The sequence below is a fragment of the Pteronotus mesoamericanus genome, unplaced genomic scaffold, assembly GCF_021234165.1.
Source record: "Pteronotus mesoamericanus isolate MK-2021 breed Mesoamerican mustached bat unplaced genomic scaffold, CSHL_Meso_final contig_214, whole genome shotgun sequence".
NCBI lineage: Eukaryota > Metazoa > Chordata > Mammalia > Chiroptera > Mormoopidae > Pteronotus > Pteronotus mesoamericanus.
In genome coordinates, this window is record NW_026555089.1 from 6,190,606 (window position 1) to 6,209,526 (window position 18,921).

Here is an 18,921-nt window from a genome sequence, read left to right on the forward strand (position 1 = left end):
TGATTTTGGCAACATGGAGACAGCTGATGATCTGATCAAAGCGGTTCAGTGGAGTAATGGAAATATGAGTGATTAGAGGGGCGTGAAGAGGAATTAGAGATGACGCATTGAGGCAATGTTAGAGAAAATGCCTAAGAAGTGTGGCTGTAAAGGACAGTAGAGACATTTGGAACAAGGGATGGTTTTTTAAAGATGGAAAATTAGCTAAAGCATATTTATATGCAGAAACAAACAGGAAGAAAAATGGGGGCAGAAGCAGTGAAGTCCAGAACGGAGGGATGAAGATCCGAAGCCCAGGCGAAAGGCTGACCCTCGTAACACAGTGATGAGGATGAAGAGATAGAGGCCCATTCAGAGACCTGAAGTTTGGAAGAAGAGGGATTTCTTTTTGAAAGCTTCTATTTTCTCAACAAAAACGAGCTGAGGTCATTAGCTAGGGTGGGGGCAGGGGGGCAAAGAAGGTTTACAGGGAGTGAAAAAGATAAAAAATGGTTATTTCAGAAAATAAAGTATCTTAAAATTCTTAAAAGAAAACACAATATATCTTTGTGATCTTAGGCAGCAATGGTTTCTCAGATGACACCAAAAGCACAAGTGACTAAATAAATAAATAAATAAAAATAAACTGGACTATATCAAAATTAAAATCCTGTTGTAAACGGTACCAAGAAAGTGACAAGAAAATGAAGAAAATAACATGCATTTGCAAATTATTTATCTGGTAAAGTATCTGCACCCAGATATACAAAGAATTATAACTCCATAAAAAAAATTAGCCCAAACAAAAAATGAACCAAGGATCTAAACACACATTTCTCCAAAGATATACAAATGGCCAATAAGCACATTAAAAGCTGCTTAACATCATTAATTATTAAGCAAATCAAAACTACAATGAACCCACTAGGATAGCTAAAATAAAGAATACAGTAACAGCCCTGGCTGGTGTGGCTCAATGGACTGAGTGCTGGCTTGCGAACCAAAGGGTCACTGGTTTAATTTCCAGTCAAGGCACATACTTGGGTTGCAGGCCAGGTTACATCCCCGGTGGGGGGAGTGAGGCGCAACCACACATTGATATTTCTCTCCCTCTCTTTCTCCTTTCTTTAAAAAAAAAACACAAAAAAACAATAACAAATATATGTAAGAATGTGGAGAAACTGGAACCTATGTTCCTAATAGGAATGAAAAATGGTGTAGCCACCCTGAAAAACAGTTTGACAGCTCCTCGAAAAGTTAAACATAGCCATTATATGACCCAACAATTCTACTCTTAGGCAAATGCCCAAGAGAACTAAAATTAGAACATACAACAACACAAAAAATAATGTATACCAATGTACATAGAAGCATCACTCATAACAGCCCCAAAGTGGAAACAATACAAACATCCATCAACTGATGAATGCAAAAATATAATAAAAGGTAGTATATCTATACAATGGGATTATCATTTGGCAATAAAAAGGAATGACGTTTTGACGCTACATGCTGCAACATGAATAAAGCTTGAAAACATGGGGCTAACTATGCCAATTACAAAAGACCACGTTATATGATTTCATTTATATTAAACATCCAGAATAACAAATCTATAGATACAGAAAGGAGACCCTCAGTTGTTTAGGGCTGTGGTGACGGTGGAAAATGGGGAGGGGCTGCCAATAGGCATGGGGTTTCTTTCTGGTAGGGGGACTAAAATGTTCTAAATTGGATAATGGTAATGACAAAACAAAACAAAACAAACACACACACACCATTTAGTTGTACACTTAGATAAACTGCATAGGTATGTGAACTGTGTCACAATAAAGGTATAAATAAAACCAAACAGATCTACAATTATAGTCAGGGATTTCAATACTCCTCTCCCAATAATTGGTATAAAGAGCAGACAGACACCCCTGGTTGGTGTGGCTCAGGGGACTGAGTGCCGGCCTGGTTTTCCTGCTTGGGACACATGCCTGGGTTGCGGGCCAGGTTCTCAGTTTGTGGCCTGCAAGAGGCAACCCACTGATGTATTTCTCACACATCCATGTTTCTCTCCCTCTCCTTCTCCCCTCCCTTTCCTTCACTCTAAAGATAAATAAATATTTTTAAAAAAGAGTAGACAATCAATAAGGATATACAAGACTTGAATACTATTATACAACTTGACATGTATGGAACACTTCACACAATAAAATATCCATTCTTTTCAGGTATACAAGGAACATTTATTTACCAAGATAAAACAAATCCTGGGCCATGAAATAGTCCCGATAAATTTGAAAGGATTCAAGTCACTTTTATGTTATCTGACTACATTAGGAACAGTAACAGAAAGATGTTGGGAAAATGCTCGATATTTGTAAACTAAACATACTTCTAAACAACTCATGAATCAAAAAAGAAGAATCAAGAGAAAAATCAAAGTATTTTGAACTGGGTGAAAATCAGAATTTGTGATTGTGCGAGGTAGGTAGGGGGGACTAAATGGTAACGGACAAACAATACAATAAAAAAAATCAAAATTTGGGGGCTCCAGCCAAAACAGTACATAGTATGAAAGTGCCTGCATTAGAAAGGAAAAATGACAAATCAGCAACTGAGTTTCAACCTTAAAAAGCTAGAAAAAGAACACCTTGTACCAAGGAAACAGGGGAAGGGAAATAATAAAAATCAGAGCAGAAATCAATAAAACAGATAACCTAAAAACATCAGAGAAAAATCAATAAAACCGAAGTTGGTTCTTTGAGAAAAGCAATAAAATAGATAAAACTCTAGCTAGGCTGATCAAGAAAAAGTGAAACACACAAATTGCCAATATCAAGAATGAAAGAAATGACACCAGTATAGATTCTACAGACCTCACAAGGATAAAGGGGTATTATCAACATCGTTAGGCCAATAAATTAGACAAATTAGACAACTTAGGCAAAGTGAACAGATTCCTCCAAAGGCACAAACTACCAAAGCTCACTCAAGAAATAGATAAACTGGAAGCATTTGAGATCTTGGTCATCAGTTTGGCTCAAATAAACTCTTATTAAAAAAAAAAAAAAAAAAAAAGATAAACTGAATAGTTCTGCATCTATTAAAGAAATAAAACTTACAGATAAAATCCTTTCTACATAGAAACGTCCAGGCCCAGATGGCATCACTGGGGAATTCTGCCAAACATTAAACAAGAAGTAATACAATTCTATATAAATTCTCCCAGAAAAATGAAGAGACAGTAATATTTTCCAATATATATTATGAGGCCAGCATTACCCTGTTTCCAAAACTAGATAATAAAATTACATGAAAACTACAGACTTAATATTGCCCATGAACAAGATGCAAAAATTTTTAACAAAAATTTAGCAAATTATACCCAATATGTAGAAAGAATACATGATGAAGTGGTCTTCTTTTTTACAAAAATGCAAGATTGATCTAACATTCATAAATCATTCAATATAATTCATCATATCAACAAACTAAAAAAGAGTAAGCATATGATCATCTTAAAAGATACAGAAAAAGCATTTAACAAAAAACCAATATCCCTTCAGATAAAACCTCTCAGCAAGCTAGGTTACAGAAAGAAATGTCCTCACTTGATAAAGGGAATCTACAAGGAACCCAGGGCTACCATATTTAATAAAAAAAGACAAGGATGTTTTCTCTCAGCACTTCTATCAAACATTGTATTAGAGGTTCTAGTCAGTAGAGTAAATCAAGAAAAAGAAAAGGCATCCAGACAAGAAAGAAGTAAAACTGTCATTACTGACAGATCATGATTACCTATGCAGATAACCCAATGCACTCTACAAAAAAGCACTAGAATTACTAGGTTTAGCAAGTTTGCAAAATACACTAAATTAATTATATTTCCACATATTAGTATTAACAACTCAGAAACTGAGTTTAAAATACCACTTAATATAGCATGAAAATATAAAAAGACTTAGGCATAAATCTAACCCAAGGTATGTATGAGACTCATATACTGAAATCTATAAAACACTGTTGAGAAACTAATAAAGTCCTAAATTAATAGAATGCTATTGTTTTCATGGGTTAAAAGACTAATAATTGCTAAGATGTGTTAACTGTCTCCAAATTTATCTATAATTCTATGTAATTCCAATCAGAATTTTTGTAGATTTGTTTTTTTAATAGAAATAAACTAGTTCTAAAATTCCTATGGAAATGCAAAACACCTACTGTTGTACATCAATGTTTAAAGTCTTGTGCCGTACTAATTATGTCTTTTATTTCTTAGAATCCATTCAAATACATAATACAGATTCTTTTTATAACTTTATGTAAGTAAAATAAATCATTTTTCATTTAAATTAATTATTTTACTAATGGCAGATAAGCATCAAAGAATGTAGTCACCAAAAGTGTTTATATTGCTGGTAGAATTATGAGTGATTCCTTCCTTTTATTTTTCAAGTGATGTTATCACTTGTTTTAAAAACTTGGATGTCTCTAGTGCGTAATAAAAGATGCCAGCTGCATGCAGTAGTACTCTTCTTACACCAAAAGAGGGCACTAACACATCCAATGGTAATCTCAAGGTTAAGGAAAAAAGATACTGGTCCCTTCCATGTCTAGAGAGAACACAGAAAACCTTGTTGACTATCTACCCAATGGTTTTTACTCCTGAATTTTGGGAAAGCCCTTGATTTGACGCCAGCATCAGCCATGCCCAAAGGTCAATTGTTCTTGTTTTCCTTTTTTATGAAAAGGGGAGGGTGGGAGAAAGAGGGAGAGAAAAATACTGATCAGCTGCCTTCTGCACACTGGGACCAAATCCACAACCTAGGCATGTGTCCTGACCAGGAATCAAACCAGTGACCTTTCACTTTGCGGATCATCGCCCAACCAAGCCACATGGGTCAGAGTCAAAGGTCAACTGTCTTGAATCTACTCTCCCAAGTATAAACCCAATCTACTTGAGCTTGCATGTGATTAAAGTTCAATATTAGAGAATATTATGCTAAGTGAAATAAGCCAGTTGATGAAAGACAAATACCACATGATCTCACCTATAAGTGGAATCTATTCAACAAAATAAACTAATGAACAAAACAAACCACAGGCATGGAAATGTGGAGCAGACTGAAAGTGGCCAGAGGAGATGGGGAAAGAAGACAGTGGTGGAAAGAAGGGGAAGGGGCTAGACAAAGAACATGTATGAATGACCCATGGACATGGACAACAGAGTAGGAACTGACTGTGGCAGGGGGGTCAGGGTGGGATGGGTGGAGGGAGTAAAGGGAGAAAAATTGAGACAACTGTAATAGAATAAACATGATTTAAAAATATAAAAATAAAAAATAAAAAAAGTTCAGTATTTATTTAGTGTTTTTCCTTTGATGTAAAATTTACATACAATGAAGTACATAATACATTCACTGAGTTTGAACACATGAATATATGAGGTCTGTCCAGAAGGTATCCAGCCATGTAATATGAAAAGTAAAGACATTTATTGAAGAAGATACAAGAAACATTGTACATATGACAATGCTGTCTCAGTCCCCTTCAAAGTGGGTACCTTGGGAACTCACACAGTTCTCCCAATCACTGTCAGCTGCCCTGTTGTATTTTCCTGAATCTCCTTAGTGGTTTGCAATCTCTTCCCTTTCAAAGGTTATTTTAGTTTTGGGGAAAGCCAGGAGTCAGAGGACACAAAATCTGGGCTATAGGGGTCTGAGTCACCTCGGTGATTTGACGTTTTGCTAAAAGACTCTGCATGAGACATGATGCATGAGTAGTCTTGATGAAGCTGACAATCACCAGTTGCCCAGCTGTGGCCTTTTGAATCATTTAAAGTTTCTGCAGAGGGATGTTCAAGCTTAATGCAAAATCGGATGAAGATTTGTTGCTCTACTTGTTCAGTCATTTTCAATGTGGTGGCCACACAGTACACATGCTCACTCAATGGCATCTAATGCCTCCACTGACCAGTAGAGTGAAGTCATTATTGTTCATGCATGCGGATTCCAGTCCACTCACCTTGGCTGCCAGGCTACATCAATGTCATGCAAAACTTTCTTGTTATACTAACAATGGCTGGACTTTTTCCAGACAGAGCTCATACCTATGTAATCCTATCAAGCTAGAGAACATAACCATTACCCCTAAGAGTTCCATGTTCCTTCCCAGTCAATATCCCAAGAAGAAACCACTGCTCTGATTCCTTTCTCTGCACAGAATTTTGCTTGTTCTAGAATTTCACTTAAATGGAATCATGCAGTATGTTATTTTTGTACTGCTTCATTAACTTGGCACAATTTGAGTCATCCATGTTTATGCAAAATAACTAGCTATACCACAGGTTATCTACTGCCTTAAACTGGCTGTTTCCAGCTTTGAGCTATTGAACAAAACTGCTATGAACGTATGTATGTCTCTGTATGAACACGTTTCTATTTCTCAACAGAATTGCTAGGTCATGGGGTAGGTATGTGCATGTTTTGTTCTCTAAAAAAACCTTTCTCCAAAGTATTTGTTCTATTTTATTTTACATTCTTACCAATAGTTTGTAAGTTTTAGCTGTTCCACAACCTCATCAACATTAGGTGTTGTCAGTCTTTAGTTTTAGTCAATCAGGTGGATGTGTAGTGTCATATTTTGATTTTAATTATGTGAAGATTCATGATGTTGAACACATTTTCATTGGATTACTGGTCATTTCTATATCTTTTGTGACTTGTCAGAATGTTTTCTGCCCAATTTTTTAATTTTGTTTTTCCTTTTATTGTTAGAATGTAGTTTTTACTATTTTCTGGATACTAGTCCTTCATCAGATGTTTTCTAAATATTATACTGCTTCCCAGGCAACGGCCTGCTTATTAGTGGCATGTTTTAATGATCAAGTTTCAATTCCAATGAAGTCTAATTTATTGATTTATTTCATGCCCAGTGCTTTCCGTGACCTAAGAAATCTTTGCCTACCCCTAAATCATGAAGATATTTTCCTATGCTTTCCTCTAAAAGTTTTATGGTTTTACTAACAGTTTTTATGTTCAGGTCTCTGAACCATTTTGAATTAATTCTTGCATATCATGTGAGGTAAGGATTGTCGTAGGCAGAGTGCCAACGTGGCCCCTGAAACTCTTGACCTTTGGTGTACATGTCCTGTATAATACTTCCTTTTGGCCCCAAATGTGAGATCCTGTGAATATGATGGGATAGTCACTCTTTGTTTACATTTCCGTTGTATAAGATCCTGAAGCAGACTAAAGAGAAACCGATAACTTTGTAAGAGGAAACTACCATTTTGTGAGAGGGCCATGAGACTAGGCTCTGAATGCAGCCTCTTGGAGCTGAGCGTGCCCCCAGTCTACATCCAGTAAGCAAGAAAATGGGGATCTGGTCCTACAACCTCCAGGAACTGAACTCTGCCAATCAATCAGCGAGCTTGGAAGAGAACCCTGAGCCTCAGAGGAGATCACAATCCTAGTTCACGCTTAGCGAGAATCTGAGCAGAGGATGCAGCTAACTTGTGCCCAGACTCCTCTGATCCACAAAAACTGTGAGGTAAAGTTGTATTGTTTTAAGTTGCTAAATTTGTGGTAATTTGTTATTTCTGAATTCTTTGATCTATTTGTTGACTCTTGCAAGTATCACATTCTTTACTAATGAAATTTTATAATGTCTTTTTTAAAAAAAAGACTTTATTTTTAGAGAACGGGGAAGGGAGGGAGAAAGAGAGGGAGAGAAACATCAATGTGCGGTTGCCTCTCACATGCCCCCTACTGAGGACCTGGCCTGCAACCCAGGCATGTGCCCTGACTGGGAATCAAACCAGCGACCCTTTGATTCACAGGCTGGCGCTTAATCCACTGAGCCATACCAGCCAGGGCAAAATTTTATAATGTCTTGATGTGAGTATTCTAAGTCCTCCAATTTTGTTCTTTTTCAAGATGGCTTTTGTATTTGTTAGGTTCTGTGTTATTTCCATACATATTTTACAACGAGCCTATCAATTTCTATAACCCCCCCCCCCAAACAAACAAACAAAAAAACTGCTCTGGGACTTTGAGTTGTACTGAATCCATTGAGTTGTACTGAGTTCATGTATTTAGTTGTATTGAATTTGGGTAGGACTGAGATGTTAACAATATTGAAGCTTCCAATCCACAAATACAATGTAGCTCTCTTCTTAAATAGGTCTTCAGCTTCTCTCTGAAGTTTTGTAGTTTTCAGTACAAGATCTTATACATTTATTTTCGTTAAGTTTATTCCTACTTTATGCTTTTGATACTACTGTAAAAACTTTTTAAAAATGTCATTACTGATTATTCTCAGGTAGTTTTGTTTATTAACCTAATGTCCTGCAACCTTGCTAAATTCACTTATTACTCCTATTAGTTGATTTGTAGACTCCTTAGGATCTTCTATGTAAACAATCATGTGATCTCCAAATTAAGACAACTTAACAACTTCTTTTCCAGTCTTCATTCCTTTTATTTCTATTTCTTGTTTTAATTCAATGGGTAGGACCTCCAGTATGATGTTGAATACAAATGCTCAGAGTGAACATCCTTGCCTTACCCAGTCTTAGGGGAAAAAGTGTTCAATAATATTTTGGCATTAAATACAATGTCAGTTGTACTTTTCAATAAATGCCATTTACCAGATAAGGATGTTGGGCTTTTTCACGTCTTTTCTGTAACAATGGAAATAATCACATAGTTTTTTTCTCTCATTATGTTAATGTGGTGAATTACTGTATGTTGACTAAATTTCCAATCTTTTTTAAAAAAAGACTTTATTTATTTTTAGAGAGAGGTGATGGGAGGGAGAAAGAGAAGGGGAGAAACATCAGTATGCGAGAGATACATCGATCGGTTGCCTCTCGCACATCCCCAAATGGGAACATGGCCCTAACCAAGGCATGTGCCTTGACCAGGAATCAAACAGGTGATCCATTGGTTTGCAGGCTGGTATTCAATCTACTGAACCACATCAGCTAGGTCTAAATTTCCAATCTTAAAACAAGTTTGTATTCCTGGAACAAACCCCACTTAGCCATGATGCATTAATCTTGATGATATATTGTTGATTTGCTAATATTTTGTTAAGAATTTTTCATCTTATTATGTTCATGAAGGATATTAACCTATAATTTTTTTTGTAGTGTCTTTGTCCAGTTTTGGTGTTATTATCTACTGGTCTATTAGAAAATTTTTCTCCTTTTTTCCCTTAAACGCTGAGAAGAATCCCCTAGTGGAACTTCTAGGCCAAGACATTTTTTTGGTAAGATTTTTGATAACATTTAATGGAAACTGTGTTAGCTTTGGTAAGGTATTTTTCAAGAAATTTGTCCATTTCATCTAAATTGATAAATTTGTTGGCATGAAGTTGTTTATAACATTCTATTACTCTTTTAATATCTGCAGGATCTTAAGTGATAACCCCTTTTTAATGCTTGATATTGGTAATGTTTTCTTTTTTTCTTGATTAATCATGGAATCAACTTTGTTGATCTTCTCTAAAACCAAATTTTGGCAGTTACTTTGTTTTTTATTCCACTGTTTTCTGCTCTTACTACTGTAATTTCCTTCTATTTTGCTCTTCTTTTTCTAGCTTTTGAAGTTGAAACCTTAGATAATTGGCATTCTTCTCTTCTAACCTAAGTATTTACAGCTATAAGTTTCCCTTTTAGCACTGTGTTCTACAAGTTCGATATATTGTATTTTAATTGTAATTCAGTTTAAAATGTTCAAAATTTGTTTTTGGTGATTTTGTTAAGCTACAGATTATGTAAAAGTGTCTTTGCTTAAGTTCTAAATATTTGGAAATTTTCCTAGGTATCTTATTTTCCTTGTTTTAAAATTTACTTTCATTATGGTCTTAGAACATATATTATCTTAATCCTTTAAATTTACTGAGTTGTTTTATGGAATACCATATTATCTTTATTGGTGAATGTGCACTTGGAAAAGAACTAGACACTGATATTTTACTACATTATTTCATATTTTAAAAGATTTATTCATAAAATAAGACAATTTAAAAAGGTTTTCAATTCTGAAATCACAAAGGAAGACGTGTCAGCTTCTTGGTCTAATTATACTGGTCTTCCTTAATTATCATCTAAAAATGTCTACTAATCATAGAATTTGGTCAGTGACAAATACCTTAAACTTCCATGGCTCTTTCTACCTCTCACGCTAGGTTAAGTAACTCAGTTGAGAATTACTAATTAGTATTTACACAGAACTTTATTTACTACCACACTATAAAGCAAGGCAAAATAATTATCAGCATATTAACAAAGGAAGATGCTGAACCAGTCAGGCTAGTTGTCTAAGGTCACACTAAAGCAGGAACTTGCCAGAATTAGACACTGGGGTTCTTGTAGCCTAACTCCCATATGCCTCATCACTCAAAAGAACTACTTGTAAGAATTGTAACAACTCATGATGAAACCTAAGATAAACCAGAATCAGAGAATCATATTGTTGAAATGATATTAAAGATCACCTACTTCAACATCTTTACTTTACAGAGAAGGAAACTGAATCCCCAAAAGGTGATGTGACTTAACTGTTCAATGTCACACTTCTAGACACAGTAAGGCAACAATGAGAAGTTAGCACTCCTAAACTTAAGTTCAATAATTTTCAATTACTAGGGAATAACAGCTGTCCTTTACTGCCATTTTAAATCTTTGAGTTTATAAAAAAGCCTTGATGTTGTCACTGATAATTATTAACAATTCATTCACTTAGTTAACAATTAATTAACAAATAATTATCCAGCCATGTCTTATACTTGTTGCTAAATGAACATTTACTATGTCCTAGGCACTGTATTATCTGCATTTTTATATTTAATCCTTACAATACTATTATAAATTACTATCTCTATTTTAAGGATTAAAATTTAGGAAGATCACGTTACCTTCTCATAGTCTTTAGTCAGGAAATGAATTTTATAAAAAGTAAATGGTGCTCTTCTGCCAAAGCAGCCACTGAAGAACAGCCGCAATGGCTCTCTGGCTACAAAGTGAGCAAGAATGTTAGGAAGCCAAGCACAGATGGGGACACAGGTGCCTCACCAAGCACACCAAGTTAGTGCAAATTAGTGAGGGACAAGGTCCGAGAGGTGTCTGATTCTCCCCTTTTGAGGGGCACCCCTGCCAGAGGAGTGATCTGGCTGCAAAGAGGAGAGGAAACCAGCTGCTACGGACTGAGCCCCCTCCTCACCTTCTGAATAATAAAATCTTACAGGAAAAAAGGTAAGTGGTCTGTACAATCATACTTACAAGTTTGTAATAACAAAAATACCATTTTTATTTTAAATATTATCACTCCCTGCATAATTTCATTTAAAAAAAGAGATCCATTGTCAAAAAAGTTTGAAAAACAATAGATCCCCACATAGCGCCTAACAACGACCATAAAGTAAGTACAGAACTGGGTATCAGATTAGAGGTTGATGGTCCCTCTCAGAGGGCCTTAAATATCCTCTTTTCTTACACTTTCTAAGACCTCAGAACAGACAGCATTTGAAGTAATTTAACTGAATGCCAGTTGCTAAAAAAGTAATCATTCAAATAAATAGAAGAAAACGGCTTCTAGTACTATATAATGAGTTTGGCCTGAAAGTATTAAATAAGGTCTAAAGTAGAAGAACACATGAAGTCTCTTAAGTATTACTCACAAAATACTATTACAATACAGGTTACCTACTTTCAGAGCATAGTATCTCTATGGTATAAGATCAACTTAATTAAAAGTTTCATTTACTGTCTATCCCAGCAGGAATTCCTTTATCTTTGATTGCCAAATAGACTTCGTAAGGCCCACAGCAAAAACCCCCAACTGCTAAGTAGTCTACTATTTTGGAGATTTAAAGACAAGTTTTGTAAATAAATAAGGGCCTAATGATATTGTTAAAAGCAGCATTCAACCTATAAGGAAAGAACACATAAAAAACCGGAGTATAAAAATTTTTTTTTAGGAGAATATTGGTTTTAACAAGTGGTATGCTGCTTTGGGAAATATTTGTATAAGAAAACCAAGTCAAGGTACCATTTAAAAAAACCAAAAAATCTACCTTTCCCAGTGTACAGTGTAAATGGTTACCTGAGAAGTCTGCCAGAAGTCTTGCTAGAACATGCTTGTTTACCAGTTCAGTCTTGCTAAGGCTGGAAGTAACATCTACACTAGAAGTTTCTTTGATAATAGTGGGCTTTTTGGAAATCCCAAAATCAGATCCTTGGACATCTGTGTGTTCTAGGACATCATGTGACCTCTGTGGCTGAGAAGATTCTGGAGCAAATGTGAAAATCTGTTTGAGTGTTTCTTCAGAACGAGGTTCTACTTTATCCCGTGCAGAAGCAGACTTCTCAGCCTGCCTTTCACTCAGTTCTTTAAGGGCTCTGATTGTGAGCTGTTCCTGTTCTAAGTCAAGAGATGCAACTGAAGTACACTGGGCAGGGAAAGCATCCAGAGGCTCACTTCCACTTATTTCTTTGCTTTGATGAGAGTATTTGCTTTTCATGTCTTTAACTTCAGAACCACTTGACCCACTTTCATACAAGACTTCTATAGGAAGGGTTGTTTTGAAGTCCACTGTTTTCTCTGATGTTGCTTCAAATGCGTTTCCTTTGCCTTTATTTACCATTCCTTTCTCCCTGGTTTCTGTAAAGGCGGCCATCAGGTCCTCTGGGGAAGAATCATCTATATCTTTAATACTTTTTTCATCTAATGACTCCAAATGGGCAGAGGCTGTCACATTTAGTGAGAATTCTGTCTCATTAACATTTGAAGATGCTGCTGAAGGAAGTTTTGGATCCTCAGTTGTAACGGCCTTTTCAGGAATAATATCGCTCATTCTATCTGACTGCTTCACATTTTCTGACATAACATTCATATCAGGTACTGGGGAACCTGCTGCCATACCAGCTGGACTCCTTGCAACAATATCAGGCTTAACTTGTGGCTGAGAGTCACTGACTGACCTTTCAAAGTTTTCAGATGTTTTGGTTTCTCTGCTATAATTGAGAATCTCTTTGATTTCTTTTTCATCTGCCTTTACAACAACACTTGGAATGGAAACAGGTTTTTCAGCTTGAATTCTGTTACTTTCAAATGAAATACTGGCTGTGATGTCCTCTATTACTGTGTCATCAGACTCACCAGAACTATCAGCCTCTGTCACTTCTCCCAACATAGCGTTCTGCCAGGTCATTTCACCTTTCTGGTGGCCATCAGGTAAAAACACTTTTACTGTGGCCATTCCAGAGCCCACAGAGATGCATTTCTCAAACGGAGATCCAGGTAACTCTGAAAGTGTGTCACCTTGTTTCTGCACATTGCCTCGCACACCTTTGATACTGATGTCTGTTGTGGAATCAAGAGAGTCTGGTATAGGTTTTTCAATGACAGCATTTTCTTGTGGGAGAGACGCTTCTGCCCAGTTACCTGTTGATTTAGTGATGGGAGTGCTCCCATTAATAGAACATACGGGAATTTTCTGATGAGTGTTAGTCTTAAGATTTACAACGGGAATTTCTGAATTATATTCACTCATGTCAAATCCTACAGTTTTTGTGATGTAGTCAGCTTGATCGTTCTGCTGTTTCACTTGGGGAACCAAATCCCACGTCAGTATTTCATTAGTAAAGTTATGCATATCATTCACACACCTAGACACCTCTTCCAGTGCTGCAGTTGTGTGTGAAAACTGTCTAGTGAGCAATGCAGAGGTTGGGAAACGCCCTGTCTCTTTATTTCTTAGTGGAAATACTTTGTCATTAGACTCTGAAATGTCTGCAGATGATTCTCTATCAGTGTGCATTGCCCAGCTACCAAAATCATTTGCACTCTCCTTATATGCGTCTTTATATTCTTTGTCAAATGCTGCTTTGTCAATAATTACTTCAAATGGTGATTCAGGGGAATCCTTTTCAATAATACCGCCTCCTGAAACTTTGGATGGGGATAAGGAGTACGTACAAGTGCCTTCGGCCTTCGGCTGCTCAGTGGGTGGTTTCTGGGCTGTTAGCAAAGTAAGCTTGTCATCGGCATCCAAGACAGAGTTGTCATTCCTACTTGGTATCTCGTTTGGGTTCTTGGACTCTTGGTCTTTATTTATCTGCTTCTCGCTTCGAACAACTTCCTTTGAGAGAAAAGCAGGATGATCTGGGAAACTGGCTGGAATGGAAGGACGGCTACAGCGACCGCCTTCCGCAACAGAAACCGGGGAGTTGGCTCCGTCTTTGCTGGTCCCCTGAGGTTTTTCCATCTTTTTCACATCTAGAAGAGCCAAGCAGTCTTTTCCTTCTTTGGCCAAAATAGGCTGGCTGCCTAACACTTTGCTTTGTTCTCCATGTAGTACTGCAAGGTCAGTTTTATGTATTTCAGAAGTTGAAAAATAGGAGGAAGTCAAAATTTCTGAAGGTGGCTCATCAGAGCAAAGAGAGCTCAATCCCTCTATGGTTAGAATTTGAAAGAAAAAAATTGTTTACCAGGTACAATTACACATTAGCTAGTCAGGCCAAGCAGCATGCTTTTTGTTTTTAAAATTACATATATATACACAGGATGTATATATACACACACCAACAGGAAACAAAACAGTTATCCCATAAGACATGCATAAAATTGCCTAAGGTGAACAGAAAAGCCACATCATGCTACAAACTGCAAATAACAAAAAGAAAAAAAAATTTTTTTTCCATGACACTTTTCAGTTTACTTTTTCCATTGTAAAGGTAAAGCATAAAGAAGAGATGATAATGGGAAATCCCCTTTGTTCTGGTAGAGCTATTTACCAGAAACAATGCAATCCATACAAAATAAACAACCTGATATGAAATACGGATAAGCTCTCATCTGAACAATTCAGAACACACCACTTCTATAAATCTACTGTTTTGGTCTGAGAACCTGAGAAGAAAAATAGTGACCAGAGTTCCTTTTGATTTTCAGGAAATACAATAGACTCCCTCCCTCCCCGACCCCACCCCAAGCTTAAGAATCAGACTAGAATTATTCTGTTTTAACTACTAGGAAGACTGGTCCAGGGGTACAGGTGGCCTCAACATTTTAAACTAAAGGTACTGATGAGAAAGCTGGTCTGCTCCAAACTCTCTTGCACCAACTTGCCAATTTAACAAACTGAACCATGCAAATTGGTTTCTTAGGTTAAGAAGAGTTAACTCCAGAAACCCTTTTAAGACAGAAAATACCTTCCTAAAAAGTATGCATTAATTAAGGTTTATCAATTAATACCAGAGTACACACTGATTTACCACGTTGCTTTTCTAACTTCCCAATCTAGCAAGCTTTTACTGGGAAAAAGATCAAAACAACCATCCCAAGGGCACGCGCTGTCTTGGCATTTTTTTTGCACACTGCTGGATTTTTGAAGTCGGAACTAAGAAGGTCTTAAATCATCCCATACGAATGATTCAGGTTCGACAGGTGAGACCTAAGTAGACTCTGGACAGCACTCGCTTCATTGCGAATGAGTAATTCGGAAGATGTAAAAGAGAAAAACCTTTGGGATTATCCTTATTCATTTTATGTTCTCTCTCACGTAAGAAGCTAAGTAATAATTGGACAAAAGAAAAATCAAGGCTTTATTCAAAATCCTTTTATAAACATGAAAAGGAATAATAAAATGTCTTAGTGCAATGAATAAAATTCCACTATTATAAAACTGATGTAACAGGGACTGGACCTTTAGAATAGTAAAACTGTAATCTGCGTAAAAAGTCTTTATAAACTGAGGAAAACAGGATGGTGGTACAGACTACATAGGGGGACAGAAAATATTTGAAATAAGCGGTAATTCATATTTAGTTCTACTGTAGTAAACACGGTCACATCTATCATTATATAGTATGATTATTCAGCAAGACTGGATGAAGGGCATAAATGAAGCTCGGCACGTTGCAGGTTAGAAGTTCAAAACCCTGAAATTTAAAGAATTATATAGGCCACATTTAAATCAGAAATATTCCACAATCTGTGCTATGTATTGTTATTGAATTTACCAGTTACTGTTTATATCAGGAAACATTCATTCAATGAACTAAATCTGGATGAAAGTAACACTGTTTGGGGACCCCTCCTTTCAAACAGGAATGCAACTTTGAGGTGTGTAAAGCTGACTCTACCTTACAGAGAATGCTCAGCTTATATGTTTTAGAGAGACTGAGATTTCACATGATCCAGATCTCTCATCTTATAGGCCAAAGTGGGCAAAATGAATTAGTACCAATTCAACAAATATTTATCGAGTGCCTATCATGTGCCAGATAACGTTTCAGAAATGAGGTTAAAAGCAGTTGAACAAAACAGAGTAGGAAACAATCAATGAGCAAAATCAGTAAGTAAAATGAGGATGACGTGGTGGCGGGTTTGATGAAATGAAAAGAAAAAAGCAACCTACTTTGACTGCTAATCAAAGAATAAACACATTGTTGGGAGGCGGGGGCGGTAATGGGAAGCATGGCACATTCTATGCTTGTCAGTTTCCCCAGCCTGCTTCTCTCCTGTCTTTGCTGAACTCTTAATACTCCAAGAGTTTTGAGTGACATGTATAATAATCTGAGGTTAAGACAGAAGATTAGGTCAGAAATCTTATTCTCACAGTACTACCAAGTCTTACAGTGAATGCCAGGACTGCCTTACAGACTACTAAAGATTCTGAAATATGATACAACTATTATAGATACAAAGTAACTTTATCATGTTCCCTAATAATTTTGTGACTTAATATCTGGGGTGGACAGCGTTTGCTGGGGGGCAAGCTTAGCAGGCAAACAGAGGGCCTGCTGCGTCCATCCCGCAGCGACCGTGGACTGCAGGTGCCAGCTCGCCTGGCTGTCAATCAAACTTTCCCACGTGTAGCAAAATAAGTCGTTTGTGCCTTAGTTATCTTGTTTAGAATTTCAGGAAATGAAAAGACATTTCCTTGGTTAGTTAAAACTCTAACAAACTTGGGCAGTTCTGACTTGTACCAAGACAAAGGAAAAAATTGGGCTGGAAGTAAAGAGTTTATAAATGAATGAAAACATTAAAGAGAACAAATACCAGAATCCAATAGGCCTTTCAGAACAGTTCCCATACGCAAAAACTCTTCTCATTAGTCAGTATGGCACTTAATAAAGTCACTGGTGTTGTCCAAGTCTGTACCTGGTAAAATGGCAGAAAACTCCAGGGAGTTTGAAGATTGCTAGTTTTTAAAATACTGTACACTGTAAAACTGGCTTAAGAAATAACTATGGATCTTACATCCCAGAAAATGTCCACTGTCCTTTTCCCTTTCAAAAGACTCAGCCTTTCATTTGGAATACAAGAAAGAGACTTTCAATATTACTCAAAACAAATGTCAAAAAATTCCCTCATCATTAATATTCTCTAGTTATTTGCTATATTGGGATTTAATGTGCACATTTTCAAGAATTCTAATCACCTAAAAATATGGCATTCCTCTATTAACAAACAAGAGTTACACATTACTAGATGGTAACCCTTGATAGAAGGGAATCAATATATGAAAGAAGTAAAACTGTCATAACCCTACAATGATCATAGAATGTCCCCAAATTTATCCAGTGCTAAGCTCCTTGCTTATCTTTATCTTCTCAAACTCTAAATTCTTGTAAGTCTCCATTTAAGTTTATTTTCTAAAATAAGACTAGAAAATTAAGTTGGCAGTCATATTCTAAATTTCTAGATAATTCTAAAACCAAAAATGTCAATTAAAAGATGAAAAATCTTTTCATCACACTTATTAATCATGTAGCCTTGGCAAGTTGCTTAGTCTCATCTAAAAAAAAGGGGATACTAAAGCATCTAACCTGAGAATTGCTGTGAGGTAATACATGCAAAGTGCTTAGAACAGTAATTGGCACTTGGCAAATTCTCACTATCCCCAAACACATTACATACACACACACAAACACATGTGTGTGTATACATATATATCTCCTGACACAGAGACTCCAGACGACTTGCCTTTTTATTAGAGAGGAAAAAAAGGACATTATTATATCATAACCACCTTCACCTGGTATATAATACAGACAATCTTGAGAGTTTTAGACAATTTCCCTCCTATCATTCACAAATAAAAGGAAGGCATTTAAAGAGTTTTTAATCTAGCTCTGGCTGATGTGGCTCAGTAGACAGAGTGCTGGTCTGTGAACCAAAGGGATGCTGGTTCAATTCCCAGTCAGGGCATTAAAAAAAAAAAAAAAAGTGTTTTTCTCTGTTTCAAAATTTTGGCTGATGCAACTTTTAAATCAGTAAGTACAAACGAAATGCCTATGATAATCCAAGTACTGTGCTAGGTTCAATGTGGATAAAGACATTTAAGGTAGCCCATATAAAAAAATTGTAGGCCAATGTTGAAAGAATCAAAGTTTCCTGAACAAAATGTTTTAGCAAATGATCTTTATCACTATCCAGGTCCAAGTACATTTTAGTTCAATGTCTGAGTAGCTGAATGACTTAATACCCCAGCACAAAAACAGCCTCTGGCACCGTCTTTTACAGTCCCTTTCAAGCTTTAGAGCAAACACTGGTGCTTCACGGGCTTTATCTGTGACTCAGTGACTCACCATTTCCAGAGGATAAAGCTCAGGAGACTCTGCATGACAAGTTTCCCAGGCAATGAACCTGATTCGAGAACCACCGGTGGCCTGTACTTTATTAGTCCTAGAAGAGTCGCGTGAGCGAGCAGCTGCAGAACCCCACAGACGACACCGCCACTCACTCCTCACTAGGCCACCTTTGTCCAGGAGCACAGCTTGCAGGTTTGTAGGGGATGGGGCAGGAGTGGTCCTCTGTGCCAGCTTTAAATACACTTACATGCTGATTTTACACCTAAAAGCACAGTAACTTGAAATTTTGATTGGAATAAGGGAAACTGCATTTGGTTAGATAATATGGTGTGGAATTGAGG

General features: G+C 36.7%; 1 protein-coding gene across 3 annotated transcripts in view; it reads right to left on the reverse strand.

The window, feature by feature from the left end:
* RTN3 (reticulon 3) overlaps window positions 1–18,921 on the reverse strand; it is a 48,726-nt gene that overhangs the window by 10,507 nt on the left and 19,298 nt on the right. The window contains exon 3 of one of the 3 annotated variants that reach the window (XM_054570987.1): window positions 12,084–14,435. The exons of the other annotated variants lie outside the window; for them this stretch is intronic. Coding sequence (XP_054426962.1) covers window positions 12,084–14,435 — 2,352 coding nt within the window. The remainder of the gene's footprint in view (window positions 1–12,083; window positions 14,436–18,921) is intronic. 3 annotated transcript variants of the gene reach the window in all.